The following is a 16,446-nucleotide window of genomic DNA, read 5'->3' as shown; positions in this document are numbered from 1 at the left end:
AAAACAATAAAAAAAAACTTATACAAACATATATATGTATATATATATATATATATATATATATATATATATATATATGTATGTATGCTCCATGTTTTTGCCAAGGTATATATATAAACACATATCACTATTAAGACAATATTTATATATAATTTCAAAGGTTAATATTAAATATATTTGAATTTCTTAAAAAATGTAATTTTGAAATTTCAAAAAATCTTTATTAATATAAAACATTATCATATGTGGTATAATAATACATAAAGAAAATTCAATTTTCATTATTTTTTTTTTCCTTCTTTTTATATATATCAAAATATTTTTTCCTGTACATAATTCCTATTTCACAATAATATATATTTATACATATTTTATTTATTTGGTCATTTTAAAAAAACACAAAAAAAAAAAAAAAAAAAAAAATTCCCTTTATATGTAACAATTAAAACAAAATATATAACAAAAAAATAGTCCTTAAAAATGAATAAGTTAATTTTCCGTTTTGCGATAGTACAAAAACATAATTTTATTTCTTTCACAGCTTTTTAAAAATATATTAATATATATATATATATATATATATATGATTAAAAATATATATTTATGACAAATTAAAAAAAAAAAAAAAAACATATAAATAAAAATTTTCTGTAAATAAAATATAATTTTCATATTACATTTTATATAAATATTGTCGAAATTTTTTAGAAAATCCAAAAAAATTATGTACAAACCAAGTCAACATATCTGCTGAATCCATTTTACATAATAATCGAAATATATCAGTCAGTTCAACACGTTTATTAGATGAATATCCACGTAATGTATAATAATCATCATCCTTTTCATTTAAACTTATTAAATGATCTAATTCATTTAACAAAGTATTCAAATGATTTATATGTGAATAACTATCATTATTATTTTCATCATTTTCACATTTCTTTGAAAATGATTTTTTGTTAATATCTTTAAAAAAGTTTTTATATTTATCTGAACAACATTTGGTATATAAGGTTTTTCCATTTTTTTTCCCTTCAAAACATTTCATTAATATATCTTTACATGATATTTCAAGAGATGAAAATAATTTCATCCATACTAATTTAATTCCACATATAAAAAAAATATATTCATTAATATCCAACACTTTTGTTTTATTATACCATTTATAAAAAGCATAATTTAAATTAGTATTCATACTCATTCCACTTGTTTCAATTAAATCAAGACATTCATTCCATATCTTATTAACATACTCATCTTTTATATTGTACTGACTTTTTAATTCTTCAAATAAATCACTTATTTTCTTTTTTAAAAAAAGAAAATTACTTAATTCATTTTTTATGAAATCAGTCCATATTTTTTTCATATGTTCCTTTTTATTTTCATCTTCATTAATACTTAACAATTTAATTTGTTTCATTATTTCTTTATCTTTTTCATTTTTTACAAATGGATAATTTGTATTATCAGAAAATAATAAATCAAATTCTTCTGATAATTCCTTGTTCAATATACCCTTATATAATATATCATGATATTTAAATAATTTATAATCAAACAATGGATTGTCTGAGTATTCTCCATTTAATGACCTTTTATTTTCTTCATACCATTTATTTGATATATTATCATCTTTACCCTCATTACAAATATCCTTTATATTTTTGCTTACATTTTTTTCACTCTCATTACATGACGGTAAAACGGAAGTACAGTTGATAGTTTTTATAAATTGACTCTAAAAAAAAAAAAAAAAAGAGCAAAATATAAATATATATTAACACAATGGTGTATATATTATAATATATATATATATATATACATGTGCTAAACAAAGTCTACGCATAAAAACAAAAACCACCTTACCATTAAAATGATATAATATATTACAACACATAATGGTAATCTAAAAAATCTACCACATTTCAAAAGAATATTTTTCCTATTTCTATATTGTCCTTTTTTGGCACATTTATATAATGTACAATCATTTCTAGTATTCTCAATATATCTATTAACATATCCTTTTGATGGAACAGAATTTGACTTACTGGTATGTATATATTTTTCCATTTTAACATAATATTATTAATAAATTATAACAAAATAAATAAATATATATATATATATATATATATATATATTTAATAACTTATATTTTACTGTAAAAAATTATGAAAATGAAATTTTCCCCCTTTTGTGTGTTGAATCAGTTACGAAAAATGTAAATAATTGAAATTAAAGCAAAATAGGAACACCAACAAAAAAAAATATAATATATATATATATATATATATATTTATTTATTTATATTTTTTCAATATTTCTTATAGTATAATGCATTTTATTGATATCTATTCATTGCAATAGTAATTATTAATTTATATTAAGATTAATAATAATAAAAATAATAACATAAAAAATATTTATAAAAAAATTATTTTTAAAAATATATAATAATACTACTATTTATAATATTTACACTTTTATTCTTAAAAAATTATAAAAGTTCTTAATTTAAAAATTCTCATTCAAATAGTTCAATTAAAAAATTTGAACTAGGAGCGAAATGCAATGAAATTATTCAATCTTTCAAAGTAAAAAAAATATAATTATATATATAAAATAAATAAATATATATATATATATATATATATATATATATATGTATATTAAAATATATTTCTTTCAGTTAATAATATACATTTTTTATTATATTTTTATAAATGGAAATTTAAATATATAATATATATTTTACATGAACTAAGAAAAACTCACATCATATATATATAATATATATGTGAGATATACTATCATTGATGTTGTAGAATAATTTGAGAAAAAAAAAAAAAAAAAAAAAAAAAAAAAAAAGGTTTATATGGAACATTTCTTAAAAATATAATATTTTTATTATATTAAAAGGAATATTTTTAATATATATTTTTATTGATTAATAACGTGTAAAATTAATATATTTAATTTTTATAAAAATAAATATATATACACAATATTATGCTCAGGAACTATATTATAATTTTATATACAAGTTTACAATATTTTCATAAAAATTGCATATAATAACTAGTGATCAATAACTATTATATATTATATATATATATATATATATATATATATATATATCATAATTTTATAATCCTCTAAATGTATATTTCATCTTTTCAATATTTCTTTTTATAACAGAATAAATCTTTAAATAATTCAAATATTGTAGTTTATTAATATAAAAATAAATAAATAAATAAAAATATATATATATATATATATATATATATATATTATTAGCATTATCAAAAAATAATATGAACCCTACAAAATTTTAAATACTTTTATAAATGCTTTATAATATTTTCCAATAAATTATTCTTTTTTAGGACAAAAAAAAAAAAAAAAAAAAAAAAGAGAAAAAACGTAAGTTATATTTTTAATACCTTTTCATTTGAATATAATAATATTCTCTAATGAAGATCAGTTATTTCTATTATTACTATATATTATATTTTTTCTTTTGTTATACAACTAGATATGTTTAGAAATAAGGTTTTATATAATATTTTATTGTTTTTATATATTATTATTTTTCATGAACCCTTAAGAATATGGGACTATATATGTCCAATTCAATAAGGGTCTTCATGATTAATTAAAAAAAAAATAAAAATAACACAAATATATAACAACCCTTTAATGTTTTAAGTTTTATGTAACAAATGATAATTAAGATAAACCATATATAATATTATATTTATATTTAATATTTACTAATACATATACATAATAACAAGTTATAATGAGAAAAGGATATTAAAAGAAAAAAATAATAAATAATAAATAATAAATAATAAATAAATAGCAGACCAATGATATTAAATCTTAATTTTTTTAAACATTAAATTCCTTTTGATTTATCATAATAAGAATATAACATATATATTAATTGAAATAATATATATATATATATTATTTAAATTATCTATAAAAATTTGTTTATTTTAATGTGTAACTTATATATAATCATCAAGGAATATAAGTTATAATCTTACATAATTATATATATATATATATACTTTTTTGGAACAAAAAAATGAACTTGGAGGAATAAATTTATTCAACTACACATTTTAATATAAAAATAATAATTTATAGGATGAAATTAATAGTAATATATGGTTACTTTTAAAGTTTTCTATTTTTGTTCATTAACAATTTTTTTCTATATTCATCTTAAAATATATATTTCCATTTTTTTTTTTTTTTTTTTTTTTTTTTTTTGGCTTTCTATATTATTATATATATATATATATATATATATTTTTATTTTATTTTTATTTATTTATATTTATATAACTGTTATTGAAACAGTTTTTATATATATTTTAATTATATAAGAATTATATATTTTTATTGTGCTAAAATTTTGTTTAAATGCTCCTTAAAAAAAATCATTATTTTATATATATAAAATATATATTTAAATTATATATATATAATATTATATATAATTATACTATATATAAAATATATACTAATATTATTTTATTCTCCATATTTAACACTTGAAAATTACAAATTTAATTTTTTTATAATTTTTCTCCTTTTATTTCAATTAAAGCAAAATATCTTATTCCTTAATTTCATCATTTCCATTTCCGTACTTTTATTTTTATTTATTTTATTTATATATTTTTTTGTTGTGTGTTATATTTTTTTTTTTTTTTTTTTTATATTGTTTTAATATATTATTTTTATTTTTTTATAACATAATATAAATATATATATATATATATATATATATTTTTTTTCATTATAATATCACATATTTTATTTTTCTTGAAATTATTTTAAATTCTTTTTTTCTTTTTTTTTGTTAAAAATTAATAATTCAAAGGTTCTATTTCTTATTTTATTTTATTTTAAAGGCCAAAATACAGGAACATCAAAAATATAGAATGAAAACACCAGAAAAAAAAAAGAATAATAAAATGAAAAACAAAATGAAAAGCAAAATGAAAAATAAAATCATATAATATATAAATATATTTATATATTTATGTATATATCATAGCATTATTCAATCAATAATAATATAAAAATTATAAAAAAACAAAATAAAAAAAAATAAAAAAAAATATGTTATCTTTTAATGTCATCTATATCACATGTGTTGTAGTCATATTTTCCTTACAATATAATAATAAAGTGACTTTAAAAAAAAAAAAAAAAAACAGGAAAAAACCTCACAATATATATTTTTAAGTTGGACATATATATATATATATATATATTTATTTATTTATTTATTTATATTTATATATTTATTTTTATGTATATCTATTTTCTTTTTCTTTTTTTCTCCCTATAGGTTAATTTACATAACAAAGTACATAATATATACAAAACAAGATACTCATTAATTATATATTTTAAAAGATTATTGATTGAATATAATGAAACTGTTCAATTAGAGAAAAATCCTGATGAAAATTCATCAACAGAATTGGATGATAACGAAAGTACAGTAAGTGTTGAAGAATGTGAAAAATCTTTAAAAGAATTTTTTGATGATTGTAAGAGAGAAAATTATCCAGGGAATGTTATTCATTTATGTGATAATGTAGAGGAACCAGAAGAAATTAAAAAAGGGGGATCTAAAACAAATCTTTTGTTAGAAGAATATGGAGATCCAGTAGTATATGATAAAGAGGAAATGAAACTGATTTCTGAACTTTTGGATTCTTACCTTGAAGATGAAAGACATTTATGTATGATAAAAAGAATATTGGACTATACAAAAATATATAGAAACCCTTTATTATTGGCGCGGTATAGAATTAAAAAATTCCTTAAAAGACGTTGCAAAAAAATTAAATAATTTTGTCAAAATATTTAAACGAAAATGTCATTTAAGAAAAAAAAAAAATAAAATAAAATAAAAAAATAAAAAAATAAAAAAATAAAAAAAATATTATAATATAAATTGACACACTCGAACATATGATTTAAATAAAACATATATATATATATATATATATATATATATATATTTTTCGTCCTAATAAATAAAGAGTAGGAATAAATTATTTGACAAAAATATACATGTATGAATTTTAATACAATATATTTAAAAAATTTATCAAGAACAAAATATTAAATAATACATATATATATATATATATATATATATATAATATATATACCTTTTTTACGTAATAGTAATATTATTTATATATATATTTTTTTTTGTTTTAACCTATTCTTCCTGTAAATATGTATTCATTTCATATTTTATATTAATATTTTATTCAAAATTAACAACATATTTATATTGTTTTATTTAATTTTCTTTTTGGTATTTTAATAATAATAATTTAATATTTTATGTACTCTTTAAAACGACAGTCCGATGTCATAAAATTTATATTTTTTAATATAATTTATTTTTATAAAATATTTTGTAATATATATATATATATATATACACTCTAGTAATTTTCCCTTTTTTTCTTATTTTTATTATTACAGTGTATATTTCTTCCTGTTATAATATTCTTTTAGAATAATCATTTTTTGTTCAATTATATTCTTCATATAATTACTATTATCATAATTCTCATTATCATTTATCATTGCATTTTCTATATTTTCATATTGGCTTGATAATATCTCTTGTTCATCCTTGTGAAATTCTGTATGTAGTTCTTTTAATTTTACTTTATTATTATTGTCAAACTCTTTATGTAATTCCAGTTCATTTATATTTATAAAATTATCCTCCTTTTCCATTTTATATATATTTTCATCATCATTTTCCATTTTATATATATTTTCATCATCATTTTCCATTATATGTTTTTCTTTTTTTTTTCTTTTTCTTTTTATATCAACATTTATAGAATCCTCACTATTTTCCATAAATTCACCTTTATTAAATTCATCCAAGAATGTCATATCCATCTCTGTACTTAATATCTTTTTTAATATTTCTTCCTTAATAAGTTTCTCTAATTCATTATTATTTGAATTTCTTATTTGATCCTTTGTCATAAAATTTATAAACGAATTTTCTTCACTTAATTCATCCATATGCCTTAAATATTTTTCAACGCGTTTTTTACAAATAGCTTTTTGTTTTTCGATATAACCATTTTTTATTATATCATCATTATTATTAATATATCTTTTATTTTTTTCTATATCTTTAATTATATCCTTCTGAATTTCTTCTTCTAATATATATTTATCTTGTTCACTGATACAATTTTTTTTAAAAATTTCAAACAATTTCTCTTTTTTTTTCCATTCATTTTTCATATATTCTTTTTTTGATAACATATGTTTTTCCTTTATATTCATTATAATTTCAAGCATCCTATTTTGATATTTTTCATTTTTCTCATTCTTTAATTTTTCTACACAAGCATCCAAAAATATTTCCTCACTATTTATATACTCATCCTTTTTACAATCTTCTAATATCATCATGTGGATTTCCATCCACATTTGAATTATCAAATATTCTCTATTCTTCATATCTAATTCTTCATCCATTATTTTCGATATATCATTTTTCAGATAATCGCTTTTTAAATTTTCTAATTCTTTTAGTTCTTTCTCATATTTATATAATACATCTTTAAACCATTTCTGATCCTTATATTTTCCCATTACACTTTTTTGATTTCTTAACCAATTTCTCCATAATATTTTTTCTATTTCTGTTAATATATTAATATTATCATAATTGTCAGTAACACTGTTTTCTTTTTTTTCAATCAAAATTTGTATTTGATCTTGCTTTATATCTTTATTTTGTTCTTTTTTCCATTCGCTCTTTAATTTCTCAAACCATTCTTCATTTTTCCATTTTTCAATTATATATCTTTTTCTTTCTATCCATTTATTCCATAATAAATTCTGTTGTATACTTATATAATTTTCATCATATTCATTATTATTATTGTCATTTATTCTTTCAATAATTCTTAAATCATTTTGTTTTTCATATTTTGTTTCTACAAATTCTTCTAGAGCAATTTTTAAAAAATCTCCTTTGTTTTTATCCCAGTCAGCTTTTTTATATTCACCCAACAGTTCCATATACATTTTGATAATCCTTTCAAAAAATAAAAGATTTTTTTCATATGTGTCATATGTATCAACTTCTTTCATATCTTGTTCCTCTATAGTCATATATTTATTTTTATTATATAAATTATTATTTCTAATATAATCATATCTGCTGTTACATACATTTTTTTCGTTATTACTTAATTGAACAGCTATTTTTAGCCAATCCGTTTTATTATCATAATCTATCCATTGTATTTCCATATCATCCCAATATTTTTTCATTATAGCATTTTGTATTTCTAACATATAATTATTAATTACAGTAAAATGTATCTTTTCCATTTTATTTTTTTCTATTTCATCATAGTTCTTATTTTCCCTTATATTCCATTCTTTTTTCAATTTTTCAAACCAATGTTTATTTTTCCATTCCTTCATATTTTCTTTTTGATATCCTATATGAATATCACTTTTTATTTCATCTAATATATTTAACATGCTTTTATTTTTTTCACTTTGCGAATCTTTTTTTAGTTCATCTATATAAGTATCAAGAAATATTTCTTTATTCTTTTTACATTCTTCTTCTTTAAAATCTTCTAATACCATCATATATATATCTATGAAAACTTTTGACAATAATTTTTTCTTTTTTATTTCCTCTTGAATTTCATATGTTCCACTTATATAATCATAATCTTCTTTTTCGTATTTTTTTATAAATTCTTTAAACCATTCTTCATTTTCCATTATGTCAATATTATATACATGCTTTGCAATCCATTTTCTCCAAATAATTTTTTGCCTTTCTATCATAGGATTTCTTTTATTATTTGTATTTACATTATCATATAAATTATTTCCATGTAATTTCCTGTTTACTTCATCATTCCAATTGTATTTCAGCTTTTTAAACCATTCTTCATTTTTCCATTTTTCCAATATATATTTGTTTCTCTTAATGCATTTTAGCCATATAATTTTTTGCCTTTCTAATAAATATTTATTTTTAATATCTCCATTTATTGGATATGTATTTATATGATCATATCCTTTTATATTTTCCTCACTATATAAATAATCTGTTTCATTTATATAACCATCCTTATTAATATTATCACCCTTGTTAATATTATCACCCTTGTTAATATTGTCACCCTTATTAATATTGTCACCCTTATTAATATTATCACCCTCATTAATATTATCATCCCTATTAATATTATCACCCTCATTAATATTATCATCCCTATTAATACCATCCTTTGTTTTTAAAAATTCTTCCAAACAAATTTGTAAAAAATCTCCCCTACATTCTTCCCATTCATCCTTTTTAGATTCATTAAACACTTCCATATATATCTCAATTACAGTTTTCCATTTCTCCTTTTTCTTTTCCGTGTCATCATATTTTTCTTCCTTATGAAATTCCTCAATTGATTTTTTTGTGTCATTTATCTCATGTATGGATTTTATAATTGTCTCCTGTTCATAGCCTTTACTTAAATAATTATCATATATATTATTCATATAACGTTCTGTCATATCTTTTTCCATTTCCACAAAAGGATTTTCTAAAAAATATTTTTTAATTTTTATATCATCTTGTTTATAAGTATCATTTTCTTTTTCATTTATATAATTCTTTTCATAATATTCCCAGTCTCCCATATAATCTTCAAACACTTTATCTTCTTTAAATACTTTTTTTTCATAATCTTCATTTTCAGATATATATTTCTTTTTCATTTCAATTAATATTTCTAAAATATTCATATTTTTCTTTTCATTTCCATCTCTTTTTAAAATATCTATATAATTATCCAATAAGATATTTTTACTTCGTTTGCATTCTTCCTTTTTATATTCCTCTAATAACATCATATGTATTTGTATCCATATTTTGTTAATTAATTTTTTTTTTTTTTTTTTATAAAAATTTAAATTCTCATGATTACTTTCTATATTTATAATTTCATCCTTTTCACAAGAAGATTTTCCTAAATTTCCTTGTGCCTTTTCTAATTCATCCATCATTCTTTTAAACCATATTTCTATTATATAATCATCAATATGTTTCACATATCTTGCAATCCATCTTTTCCATATAATTTTTTGCTTTTCCAAATAAAAATTTTTTCCATACTCTCTATTATTTTCATATAAAAAAGATACTTTTCCTATATCCATCTGTTCTTCAAATTCATTTTTCAACGTTTCTTTTAAATCACAAAACCAATCTTCTTTTTTCCATTTTTCTATCATATATCTATGTCTCTCAATCCATTTATTCCATAAACCTATTTGTTTTTCTATTACATTTGAAAAATATATATCCTCATTCTTATTTATCAACAAATCATCTTTATTTTTTTTTATATTATTATTGAATTCATTATCTTCTTTCATAAATTCTTCTATACATATTTCTAAAAAATCTCCTTTATTTTTTTCCCATTCTTCATTTTTACAATCTTCTAATACTTCCATATGTATCTCAATAATGGTTTTCCATTTCCATTCTCTTTCTTTTGACAAAAATATTTTATCCTTTTCTGTTTTTATTACATCATCTTGGAAATCCTTCTTTTCATATTCTTCATGATATTTTTTTTTTTTTGTTCTTTCTTCATCGTCATATATTAAATATTTTAATTGAATATAGTCTTTTATTTCTTCATCAAATTCATTTCTATACTGAACATTATATATATTTCTTATAAACCTATCACGTATTATATCACTTTTTGTGGGTTTCATATCCACAATATCCTTCTCAAATTTTTCTGATATATCACTTTTTCTCATTTTTTTAGTTACCTTTTCCTGTATATTTTTCATTATTCTTCTCTTTTTATCATTTTTAGAAAACCATAAAAAGGTACTTTCCTGTAAAGTATAAAAAAAAAAAAAAAAAATTAATAAATAAAATAAAATAAAATAAAAATGAAAGAAGAAAATCAAAAAAATGAAAAATGAAAAATGAAAATTATATTAATTTTTTAAATTATATATTTCACAATATTCACATATATATAACTTATATGTTTTATATTACTTTCATAAAAATTTGATAAATAATAAATATTATAAAAATTGCTAAAATGCTATTGAAAAAATAAGAATATATTTTATTCTCCTTTCTATTTGTTTCTGGAATTTCATCTTTCTTCTGTACAGTTCCATTCTCGTTACTTCCTGTATGTGTACTGACGTTATCATTATTTACTTGATTAATTGTTGAACTAGTAGGAACAGTAACACTTGATGATTCATACTTTTGAGCTTCATTAGTAGGAAAAGAAAAAATTAATTCTTTAATATCATCTAATGTAGATTTTTCAGCTTTAGGTGTCATCGTACTTCTTCCTAACCTAGCATTAGTAGGAGCTGCATGGCTTCTATGAGAAATGTACATAATATCATTACCTCCACTCACTGATAAAAGATTTTTAGTACTCATAAAGCCATCGTTCATCAAATTATAAGTACGTTCAGGCGGATTTATTCTATCCCTATCAGGTGATATGAAATTTAATGTAACTTCAGTTTTTGGAACTACATTATTATTACTACTTTCAGAATGAGGAAAAATTCCCTTTCCTGTTTTTCCACCTTCAGTCTCTTGTACAGAAGGTCTACATGGTTCTTCCTCAGGAATAAAACAAGGAGCAGAGTAAGGATCACCATCAATAATTATTTCCATATCCGTATTATCAGAAATAGCTTGTTCATTTTCGCTACCAATCGATCGTTTTGAACTACGTTTCATTGAATTGCTTTCGCTTTTATTTTCTATTGATTTGTACAGTTTATTTCCTTTTCGAAATATTCCATGATAATTTAAAGGGCATCTAACAGATAGATTAATATCTATAGGGGGAACACCATTTTTATGTGATTCGTAAAATTTTATAATATCAAAACAATGATCACCTTCTTCACACTGTGCAGGTTCTTCTATTACAATAGATATGTCCTCATTGGGTGATCCATCCTCACTAATATCTACATCATATGTATCCTCCACAGATTTATCTTTATCTCCATCGCTCGAGGTTCCCTTAGAAGTATCACCATTATCATCTTTAACTACTTCTTCCTCAGATCCGTCATCTTTTTTTTTATCCTTTACTCCACTATCTTTACTACTAGGTTTACCAGGAACATCCCTAGGCCTGGTACAGATTATATTTAAAAATAAATTTGCTAAATTATTAAGATCACATGAATCCGATTTTCGTAAATACATTTGTTTTTTTCTTCTATCCATACCAGTCATACCGGTAATAAATTCATTTCTTTTCTCGTTTATCCATTTATTATAATCAAAACAATCATTCATATAATTATTGCTTATCTTTAATTTTGCTAATCTCTCAATTTTCTCGTCACAAAAATCTTCTAAGTTCTTTCTCAAATCTCTATATTCCTTTTCATAATCATGTGCAACTCTAACACAAGTATTTTTGGTTGTTTTCTCCATCAAGCCTGGTAAATTTTTATCTATATCACTTTCCCATACTTTTTTAAGTATTTCAGGAGTAGATTTTACCAAATCATGATTAATAAACATATCCTTTACATCATCAATAAAATAATTAAAGTCACGACATTTTTTTTCATACGTGTTCGTAGTATTGTTAGCTAATTCTTCAAGTGTATCTTCAACATAATTAACAAAAACTTCTCTGAACCTATTAATAGAAATTCGTTTATCTGAAGGTTCTTTAATAGGATCATCAAATTCAATGACCATCAACATTTTTTCTTACATATAAGAAGCATAATACACTATAATATAATATATTAAAATTATTTTCAAAAATAATAATATACATTTTATCCTTCCATGTGTATATTACTATTATGTATGAATGTTCACAACATTTTTTAATGATATTTCCATATTACAAAAAAGGTAATATGAACTCTTTAAAATGAATTTTGTTTTATTTTTTTAATCAGTCTTTTTATTTGATTATACTATTTATAATTAATTGATATAAATAGAAAATACAAACTTCTGAATAATTTTTTTTTATTTTTTCTTGCATAATTAAAAATAGTTATTTTTAATTACTATTATAATGTGTTTCTTTATTGGGTAATATCAAAATTAAATGCATTGTCTATATTTTTGTATTCACATTTTAAAGAAAACCATATATTTGTATTTTTTTTTTTTTTTTATAATAAATTATAAAAAATACAGGAACATAAATAGAAAATATCCATATTTTCAAATAACAATATAAATAATTATTTAAATGCAATTCGAAAAAGGACAAAAATTATAAGAGCAAATTTTTTTTTTTTTTTTTTTTTCTTTTTTTTTTTTTGGAAACATAAAGGTATAGTTTTTAATCATACTTTAATAATATAAAAAAATTGGTATATTAAATGTAAGAGCAATAATAATAATTGATTTATATATGTAATATTTTTTTTTTAAAATGGAATATATAGTAAACATTAATATATACATATATATAAATATATAACAACAATATAAATATCTATATCTTTATATATATATAGATATATATATATATATATATATTATTATATCTTAAAAGTAACATCTAATCATGATATTAATAATACGTTCTACATAAATTTACTTAAACGTTTATATACATATAATTCATTTTATTTTTTTTATTAATGCACTTTAATATGGAGAAATTATTTTATTTTATTTTATTTGATTTATATTTTTTTTTTTTTTTTTTTTTTTTTTTTCATTATATTTTTTAATATTATTTTATTTTTTTTATATATAAGTAATTATATTCATATGTATTTATTAATATTTATAAGATATAAAATACTTGTACAACAAAACATATACATATATGTATATATATTTATATATATGTAATTATTATGGATCGTAGTTCCCCTGATTTTTTACAGTATTAAGGGAAAAGGAAATATGCGTTTATTAAATAACATAATATATAAGAAATAAGTAATAAACTTATTATATTTTGCACATAAAAATATACTTATATTAATATGCTTATGGTATTATTAAAATTTTATTTTATTTATTTGTATGTGTACCTATAATTTCCTATTATACATACATTAGACGTACACATTTTACGTACACCTTATAAAAAAAAAAAAAAAAAAATACATGTACAATTGAATATATAAAATATGTATTTCTACTTATACTTCATTTTTAATATTATTTTATTTAATAAAATTTTTAAATAATTTAAAATAGGCACTTTAAAATATCATATATATAATGATATTTTATGGACATATTATATACTAAAAAAAAAAAAAAAAAAAAAAAAAAAGAAATTCATAAATATTTGGAAAAAAAATATATAAATTAGCTAATCTTTATTTATTTATTTATTTATTTGTATTATATATATATATATATAATAATAAAAAAATAAAATTATAGAATGATTTAAACTGCTCATAAGTATATGGAATACAAATTAAATATTAATACATTAATAACTTTTCTATATTCAGAGTTTTGTATATACTATATGTTATAATAATTCATCAATATATTTACATGAAGAATTCAACTTAAGTAATTATAAAAAAAAGAAAGAAAATCAATATTTGTATATTTAAAATCTATTATTTCCAAGAAATGATATTTTTATATTAATATTTTTTTCTGGTTTATATTTAAAAAAAATCAAAACAAAACAAAACAAAACAAAAAAAAAAAAAAAAAAAAAAAAAAATGTAAACATATATTATATATATATATCTTATATATATGTGTGCACGTATATATAAGCAATAATTATAATATTAAACTTGTTCGGATACAAATAGAAAAAAAATGAGCAGCATGTAATTAACACAAAAAACACAAATAATAATTAAAAATTATGATATGAATAAATATTAAAGAAATATAAAAAATGAAAAATTTTACCATAAAATATATTTACATTTATTTTATGATTTGAAAAATATTTATCATTCCATATATAATCAATTTATGAATTATATGAAATGAATCCTTAAAAATAAATTACAAAAAAAGAAATAAAATATAATAATAATAAATGAACAATATATATATATATATATTATTATTATTATCATTATATACTCTTGAATATATAGATATTTAATTATACATATCAGAAATATGTAAATAAATATCAATATACTAAAAAAAAAAAATATTCTTTTAAAATTTTATGAATAAAAAGGAATAACATTTTTAAATTAAAAAATAAAATATTAGTATATTCAACAAAACATCACAAAAAAAATATATACATATATATATCATCCATTAAAAAACAACATTATGGGGATAATAAAGGGAATTTCTCAATCCTAATAATATTGATGAATATATAAAGATGAAAAAATTAAAATATAAAAATGTTAAGAGATAAATATATCTATATCTATATATATATATATATAATTTCCATATATTTCATATTTCTATTTATAATTTATTTTTTTCTTTTTAGAAAAGGATTTCTTTCAAAGATTTAAAAAATAATTTTCCAGAATCTTTAGATATTAAGAACCATTTACAAGCTCCTACAATTGAAGCACCTAAAAGTATAGGAGCTCCTATTGTAAAAACAATAGTGTAACCTAAACCTTCTGCAATTTTTCTAACTACTGTTTTTTTATTTAATTTTTCTTTTTGTTTTTTATATTCACATTTAGCTAAATCGTCCATAATAAAATCCCATTTTTTTAATGTCACTTCTTCATTTAAAGCACGTAATTTAATCATATCTGGTTTTAAATTGGTTTTCATTGTTATTCTTATTTCATTTTCACCATCTTCTTCTTCCGCACATACTTCTAATACTTCAAATTCTGTTTCAACTTCAGTGATCATATCCTTTTTCTTAATTTCTGTATTTAAATTTACATTTAAAACATTAAACACAGGTTGACCAACTTCATTATGAGAACGTAGTGCTAATGACCTACTTAACCTATCACTAAGTGAGCTAGCCAATTTTACATTTTCATTAGCCGTTTTATAAAAACAATGCTGCAAAAAGGGAAATATATAGAAAGAGCAAATTAATATAAATCAAATTCTTTATAATTCTCCAACTGATATGATATTACATATGAAATGGACTCAATAAATAAATAAATAAACAAATATATATATATATATATATATATTTTTACATAAAAACAAATAAATATATAGAAAAAATATATTTTCTCCTTTTCTTTCTTTTATTATTTTGGCCTTACTTTATTAAAAAATTCTACGGAAACACAGAAAAGATCAATAACCAATATATTTATAAATAAAATAAATATATTCATTTTATTAAATGTACGGTTATTTATAATACTTTTCAT

At 18.8% G+C, this 16,446-nt stretch overlaps 4 protein-coding genes across 4 annotated transcripts; 1 reads left to right on the top strand and 3 right to left on the bottom strand.

Moving 5' to 3' along the window:
• Positions 1–673: 673 nt before the first annotated feature.
• On the bottom strand, positions 674–2,082 carry PF3D7_0831000 (Plasmodium exported protein (PHISTb), unknown function; the record flags this gene model as incomplete). The annotated part of the gene is made up of 2 exons (XM_001349185.1): positions 674–1,747; positions 1,876–2,082. 2 exons carry the CDS (start codon positions 2,080–2,082, stop codon positions 674–676), a joined length of 1,281 nt encoding a protein of 426 aa, XP_001349221.1.
• A 3,075-nt stretch (positions 2,083–5,157) lies between these two features.
• PF3D7_0830900 (Plasmodium exported protein, unknown function) lies at positions 5,158–5,899 on the top strand (the record flags this gene model as incomplete). Its single annotated transcript, XM_001349186.1, has 2 exons — positions 5,158–5,226; positions 5,390–5,899. The coding sequence occupies 2 exons, from the start codon at positions 5,158–5,160 to the stop codon at positions 5,897–5,899; spliced, it is 579 nt and encodes a 192-aa protein (XP_001349222.1).
• A 644-nt stretch (positions 5,900–6,543) lies between these two features.
• On the bottom strand, positions 6,544–12,862 carry PF3D7_0830800 (surface-associated interspersed protein 8.2 (SURFIN 8.2); the record flags this gene model as incomplete). The annotated part of the gene is made up of 2 exons (XM_001349187.1): positions 6,544–10,986; positions 11,156–12,862. 2 exons carry the CDS (start codon positions 12,860–12,862, stop codon positions 6,544–6,546), a joined length of 6,150 nt encoding a protein of 2,049 aa, XP_001349223.1.
• Positions 12,863–15,574: 2,712 nt separating this feature from the next.
• PF3D7_0830700 (Plasmodium exported protein (hyp9), unknown function) lies at positions 15,575–16,446 on the bottom strand (the record flags this gene model as incomplete). The annotated part of the gene is made up of 2 exons (XM_001349188.1): positions 15,575–16,120; positions 16,336–16,446. The coding sequence occupies 2 exons, from the start codon at positions 16,444–16,446 to the stop codon at positions 15,575–15,577; spliced, it is 657 nt and encodes a 218-aa protein (XP_001349224.1).

The sequence above is a fragment of the Plasmodium falciparum genome (assembly GCF_000002765.6).
Source record: "Plasmodium falciparum 3D7 genome assembly, chromosome: 8".
NCBI lineage: Eukaryota > Apicomplexa > Aconoidasida > Haemosporida > Plasmodiidae > Plasmodium > Plasmodium falciparum.
The sequence above is the reverse complement of the archived record's forward strand: the minus strand, read 5'-3'. Positions and strand labels throughout refer to the sequence as shown.